Raw genomic sequence first — 7,017 nt, forward strand, 5'->3', positions numbered from 1 at the left:
CCAGTCGTGTCCGACTCTAGGGTTGTGCGCCCATCTCACTTAAGAGGCCGTGGGCCAGAGCTGTCTGGAGACACTTCCGGGTCACGTGGCCAGCGTGACGAAGCTGCTCTGGCGAGCCAGCACCAGCGCAGCACACGGAAACGCCGTTTACCTTCCTGCTATAAAGCGGTACCTATTTATCTACTTGCACTTAGGGGTACTTTCGGACTGCTAGGTGGGCAGGAGCTGGGACCGAAAGACGGGAGCTCACCCCGCCGCGGGGATTCGAACCGCCGACCATGCGATCGGCAAGCCCTAGGCACTGAGGTTTTACCCACAGCGCCACCTTGTTAGCAATTACAGAGGTCAGATGTTTCTTGTAGGTGGCCACCAGGTTTGCACACATCTCAGGAGGTATTTCATCCCACTCCTCTTTGCAGATCCTCTCCAAGCCAGTAAGATTTCGAAGCTGATGTGTAGCTACTCAAACCTTCAGCTCCCTCCACAGATTTTCAATGGGATTAAGGTCTGGAGACTAGCTAGGTCACACCAGGACCTTAATGGGCTTCTTCTTGAGCCACTCCTTTGTTGTCTTGGCTGTGTGCTTTGGGTCATGTCATGCTGGAATACCCATCCTCGACCTATTTTCAATGCCCTGGCTGAGGGAAGGAGGTGCTCACCCAAGATTTGTCGATACATGGTCCCGTCCATCGTCCCTTCGATGCAGTGAAGGTGCCCTGTCCCCTTAGCAGAAAAACACCCCCAAAGCATAATATGTCCCCCTCCATGTTTGACGGTGGGGATGGTGTTCTTGTGGTCGTAGGCAGTATTCCTCCTCCTCCAAACAAGGTGAGTTGAGCTGATGCCAAAGAGCTCAATTTTGGTCTCATCTGACCAGAACACTTTCACCCAGTTCTCCTCTGGGTCATTCAGATGTGCATTGGCAAACTGCAAACGGGCCTGTACATGTGCTGTCTTGAGCAAGGGGACCTTGCGGGCTCTGCAAGATCTCAGTCCTTCACAACGTAGTGTGTTACCAACTGTTTTGACGGTGACTATGGTCCCAGCTGCCCTGAGATCATTGACAATTTCCCCCGTATAGTTCTGGGCTGCTTCATCACTGTTTTCCTGATCATTGCAACTCCACAAGATGAGATCTTGCATGGAGCCCCAGACCGAGGGAAGTTGACAGTTATTTTGTGTTTCTTCCATTTGTGAATTATTGCACCAACTGTTGTCACCTTCTCACCAAGCTGCTGGGTAATAGTCTTGTAGCCCAGTCCAGCCTTGTGCAGGTCTACAATCTTGTTCCTGACATCACTGGACAGCTCTTTGGTCTTGGTCATGGTGGCTACTTTAGAATCTGCTGGATTGATTGCTTCTGTCGACAGGTGTCTTTTGTACAGGTACTGTAACAAGCTGGGATTACAGGTAAGACCTCTCCCGTACAGCAGGTGCTTCTAATCTCAGCTCATTACATACAGTGGAGATACCAGATAGCCTGACATCTGGCTGGTTGATAGGGGATCAAATACTTATTTCACTCATTATAATGCACATCAATCTGACTTTTGTCTTCTGGGTTTCCGGGGGTTTTCCTGTTGTTATTCTGTCTCTCACAGCTACAATAAACCTCATTAAAATTATGAACTGGTCATTTCTTCATCAGAGGGCAAACAGGCAAATTTAGCAGGGGATCAAATACTCACCCCCCCCCCCTCACTGTACTATTTACGGTTCTTTTTGAGTAACTATTCTGTCACAGATTATATAATGAGTGTCATTCATGTTTCACAAAATGCCACCCAGGGCTGACCCAGCAGCTGTCTACAGAGCCAGGATTCCACCATGCTGGAAGCAGGTGAGTTCAAGATCTTCAGTGTTTCTCCCTGCATGATCTGGAATTCTCTGCAATATCACAGGTTCTGGAGCTCACTAAACTTGTACAGGGACCTCTTGCTTCTGTAGCAGGAAGATTTTTACTTGTGCCTACTGTAATTATAGTTTTCTTTATTTACTGTCAGGGCTTTTGCCAAAGCATGCAAAAGTATCCAGAATTTTAAGACAACATAAACTAAACTAAAACTCCGTGAGAACTTTCAGCTATTTTTTTTCATTCATAGTATTTTTAGAATCACAATGCTCACTTTTACAGGAGTGCATTTTTTACTGAATTTGGCTCTTAAAAATCCCATGTGCAAAGCAATATGAAAAATGGAGGATAAAAGCTTCAATAATAGAACCCTTTTACAGGGGGAATTAATTCCTTTAAAATATGGATAACGGGAACGAGAGATTACAATGAGAAAGTAGTGACAAAGGCTTTTGAATGCACAGGTGTATTTGGGCAGAGTGTATTCTTATAGGGTGGCAGAGGGTAACACATGTATAAATATAGTGCAATAGTGGGGACAGAATACTAGTTTGAATAATGAGGTCCCCTCGGCATCATGGTCCTTTATTTTTACAAAATGAATGAAGAATTAAAACAGAGGTTCCCCCAGCCCTTAAGAGAGCAGTTTCTTATTCAGCGGTGCCCTTCGCCATAGCTAAAGCATTTAGGATCAACAATTCATGATCCCCTGCCTTAGGTATTCAACCGCATAATGCTTCAACTATGCAGCCATCACCATCATTGATAGCCTTATTCATTAATAATTATCTATGTTTATCTGTATTAGTCCTATTCAGCAATGGTCCTTTCCATATTTAACTGGCAGTGTCCTCATTGCACTTTTCATTCATTTCTTCCTTAATTATCTCTTGAACAGCCTATCAGAACTGAAACAATGCCTGCTTCTATTAAAGACTTGCCTCCACTTTTTTATAGTGGAACAGTTCTATTTTGCTATAAGATATAAAAAGAAATGCAATGAGCTAATAATTAGGTCTATGGTGATCATGCAAATGGCAGAGCGGACTCTGGCCCATGAATGCTAATATAACAGTAAATGTCTTCAAAATGCAATGAGGCTCTTTGCCATTTGGGCTAATTGAAGACTTTACAAGATCTGCAGGAAGTGGTTACGTTTTGTGTGACACTTTTTGAGGAAACAGAACCTAATTGAAGGGATTCATCCCAGAAGGGGGCATACAAAGATGCTGAGGGTTTCTCTTTCTGAAGCACTAAGTGTGACCACAATAATACAATACAGCATGTAGAATTCTGTGCAGAAGAGAAGATTTTTAGAAACGTTATTTATTCATTCATCAGTAGGTGAATGCAGAACAAGGCCGGCCGCTTCCCTCAGCATGCTGAATGGTCAGGGATGGTGGAAGCTTCAGTCCATCAATATTTGGAGGGCACCATATTAACTACTTCTGCTCCAGGGTGCAAAGCCAGTGACATGCTGTGCATTTTGGGTTGCAGTGAAACTGAAACAATTGATTTCAGGGTGTTGTATGTGAAGATCTCACTACTTACTTATTTTACATTACAACGTCTGTGTCACTTTTCAACCAGAGATGGACCTCACAGCAGCTTACAAAATATAAATACAGTACAGACAAAATAGCATACCAATAAAAACCTAAGAGCCCTGTCTGAATCAGAGCAAATGCCTATCTAGGCCAGCATCCTGCTATCACAGTGGCCAACCACATGCTTATGGGAAGCCTGCAAGGAGGACCCAAGTGTGACAGCCCTGTATGGCCCATCTCCCAAAGGAGGGAACTCCAAAGACTGGGCAGCACCAGCAAAGGACTGGTGGGCATTACCAGCATACCCACCGACATAGCTCAGGAAGAGACAGGATGCCAGGCAGAAGCCAACAACAAGGCTAATGGGTGAGCAGAATCATGTAGAAGCAAGGAAGCCTGGGCCCAAATAATTTAGGGCTTTAAAGATGGTAATGAACACTTTGAGCTGGGTTCAGAAATGGATCACAAGTCAGTGCAGATTGAACACAATTGAAAATAAGTGCTCTGAATAATGACCGCCCCCCAGTAACCAGGCAGCAGTGTTCAGGATTAGCTGCAATCTGAGAGCTCTTCAAAATTAGTCTTTATACACAGTCCAGATGTGACCACAGCATGTGCAACAGTGGCTAGACCCACTGGCAAAGGCTGGTCCAGTTGCACTCCCCAACTGCCTGGTCCTTCAGAGGGAATGAAACCCCCACCCGTAAGCATAAGACAATTTGAAAACTGAACCTAGAGTACATCAGCCTCTAGGGTGCCACAGGACTTTGCTGTTATTATGGGCAGGGCACACAAAACTGAGATGGAAAGATACCATTAGTTTGGAAAACCAGCCTGACACTAGGGAGGGAGGAATGGAATGCTGGAGCATTAGTATTTTCTGTAGGATGGGGTGCAGCTTGTGAGAAAAGTTGTTAATGGAGTGGGGGGAGGTGTTGCACTACATTCTGACAGCATTATGCAATACTTCAGGGGTGCAAAAGAAGAGGGCCGGGGGTGGGGGGATAAACTGGCAGCGCTACATTCTTTTTCTGTTCCAATTTCTGTAGAGAACAGGAGGTGCCAGAACAATTGGAGACAGTGTGAGTTTTGAAGCCGTGCAATATTACATAATATGGAAATGCAGTGCGTATGTGTAGGGGTGCAACAGGAGAAAGGAGTAAAGAATAATTAGCAGGATAATGTTCTGGCTACTTATGGGATAACCTTTTCTCCAAACTCCTCCTCTTCTCCTATGGCACCCCTGACACATAAGCACACTGTATTTCTGCATTATAAAATAGATGCTGCACAGCATCTCATCCCTGTCTCCCCCATCCGCTTTATTCTCATGCTCCTCCTCCGTGGCCCTGTGAACTGCCTCAAAATTCATTTCACAGGGCAATGTAAGTTAACACTGTTTGTTATTATTATTTATATGGCGGGTGTTTTGGGTTTTGTTTTATAAATGAGATGATAGAGGATATATTGATGTATTGTATGATCACCCCCTCTTCTTGTTATAAGTTTGTGAAGGGGAGGAAAGACTCCCCAAAATTTCTGGAACCAGGAAAGTTAGAATTTAAACCAGTCCCATGAATCTTCAGATACAGGAGGGATTCAATGGCTGACCATGGCAGCCATTAAGAAAATAAAGGCAGGGATATGCGCCCTTAGCAGACTCTGTACCATGTAGCAGAGCAGTGGGCCCCCTCCTCCAGCTAAGAGCTGTTTTTAGGATTGCAGTTTCCTTGATGTGAGCTTAAGAAAAAGGTATCCCAGCAGTGAGCTGGGATAGAGGGCTATGGCTGATTTCTGTAGACTGTATGCCCAATGTCCTGTAGACTCAATGTTCAAATAGGAAGGCTGTAGCCATGGGAGAAGCAAGAACTCTTTGAGAGCGTAATGCTGTAGGCTCCCGTCGTAGGCTCAGGCTGTATATATGTGTACACCATTTATCAAATAAACACCACAGTCCCCTCACTGGCCTCAATGTCCAAATAAGAACCCTGGGTTCTGACACCTGGACCTCCTAACCCTCAGAGATGGAGGTGGCGTCTAACATGGGTGTCAGAAGTGGGAACCTTCCTGTTACTTTTCTATAGGAGAGCTGTTAAATACACACCTGGGTCAAATGTGTGCATTTCTCGGAGGGTGTAGTCTGTGGGGCACCTGGACTCCCCCATCTAATTTAGCATGTTAAAATACAAGTCGGGTGCCATCCTGGTGCCTTTTGGGGTGGCAGGCTCCGGTGGTAGATATTGTGTCAACAAGGACCCCGTGGTCTCCAATGTGACCACAGAGTAAAGGACCGCAATCCTGGACTCTCCCGGTGCTGCGGAGACTGGGGTGGTGCGTGAGAGTGCTGTGAGTGTGGGGATGCCTGAACACCGCTCCCCCTCGGGGTTTGACCGAGGCTGGGGCGGGAGCCTTGGGCAGCGCAAGCCCGCCTGGGGCGAGGGGGAGACCCGCGACACGGAGCCTCCCGGCGGGAAGGAGACTCCGGCATGACTGTCGCTGCTGCTGCCGCTGGTCGAGTGCGCAGAGCGCCCCAAGGCCTCGGGGCCGCTCACAGCGCTGCTCAAGGGCGGAATGAGAAGCCCGGGGGGGCCTCGCAGCGGCTCACCGGAGAGGACGGAGGCGCTTCCCGTGTCCTCCCACCGAGACCTCCCTCCCTCCCCTCCGAGGCGCCGCTTTTCGGGCGCAGCCAAGGCCCCTCCCCCCCCCGCTCCCCCCCAACCTCCGCCGCCGCCACCGGAGGGCCATGGCCTCCGCCTCCGCTGGGCGCCCGCCCGGCCTGATCCCCGGCCGCCTCTCCGCCCGCCCGCCTCGCGCCTCGCTTACTTCCTGTTTTGGGTCCGGGCACTTGAGAAACCAGGATGGAGGCGCCCAAGTACCAGGATGGAGGGAGAGAGAGAGAGCGAGTCCGCCCGCCCGCCCGCCTCGAGCGGACGCAGAAGGAGAAGCGGAGGGGAGGAAGCCGCCCGCCAAGGCCCCGCCCACGGCTTCCGGCGCCACAAAAGTCGCCGCGCGGGGTCGGGAGACGCGCGGCGGGGAGCGCGCCAAATAGGTCCCGCGCCTCGCGCCTCCGCCCCATTGGCCGGCCTCGCCGCCTCCGCGCCCGCCGCTCTTCTCCCGTGGGGGCCCCTCGCAAAATGGCGCCTCCGCCGCCGCCTCCGCTGTTCCCTCAGCGAAGCGCAATAGCAGCGGGGACTGGGCCTCCCCCGGGATGTGAGGAGGATATAATAATATTGTACTACTGTGTTTTCTGCTGGGGCCGGAGGAGGGAGGGGCGGCGGCGGAAGCAGCCTCTCCAGGGACTTATTACGGATATATAGCAAGTTCTCATATATATTAAAAGCCAAACATTCACAAAGGGATTTCAGCCTTTCTGTGAATGAGTATGAAATCATAGAACGTGACCAGACTTGACACAAAATATCCCAAGTTTCCCTCGACCTCAGAACAAAACTCGCAACGGAAAGGCGACAGAGAGTTTCCTTCCGCAACAGCCTCTCTTTCTCTTTTCCTTCTAAAAAGCAATATATAAAAAGTGTTGCAGCATCTTAAGGCTGCCGCATGGAACACAACGGAACCACGCACAGGAATCTGCAGACATCTCATGGAATGGCAGAGTTG

General features: G+C 48.9%; 1 protein-coding gene across 4 annotated transcripts in view; it reads right to left on the reverse strand.

Moving 5' to 3' along the window:
• The window catches only part of DMTF1 (cyclin D binding myb like transcription factor 1), a 33,412-nt gene extending 27,032 nt beyond the window's left edge, over nt 1-6,380 (reverse strand). For 2 of the 4 annotated variants that reach the window (XM_028745410.2, XM_077935699.1), the window contains exon 1: nt 6,223-6,380. Coding sequence is in view for 1 of the 4 variants with exons in the window: in XM_028745409.2 (XP_028601242.2) it covers nt 5,504-5,564 (61 nt within the window). In the remaining 3 variants the exon portion in view is untranslated. Of the gene's footprint in view, nt 1-5,503; nt 6,025-6,222 lie in introns of those variants that run through there. The other 2 variants (XM_028745413.2, XM_028745409.2) reach the window with 2 other exon arrangements.
• Nucleotides 6,381-7,017: the final 637 nt, after the last annotated feature.

Source organism: Podarcis muralis, chromosome 10 (genome assembly GCF_964188315.1).
Source record: "Podarcis muralis chromosome 10, rPodMur119.hap1.1, whole genome shotgun sequence".
NCBI classification, from domain to species: domain Eukaryota; kingdom Metazoa; phylum Chordata; class Lepidosauria; order Squamata; family Lacertidae; genus Podarcis; species Podarcis muralis.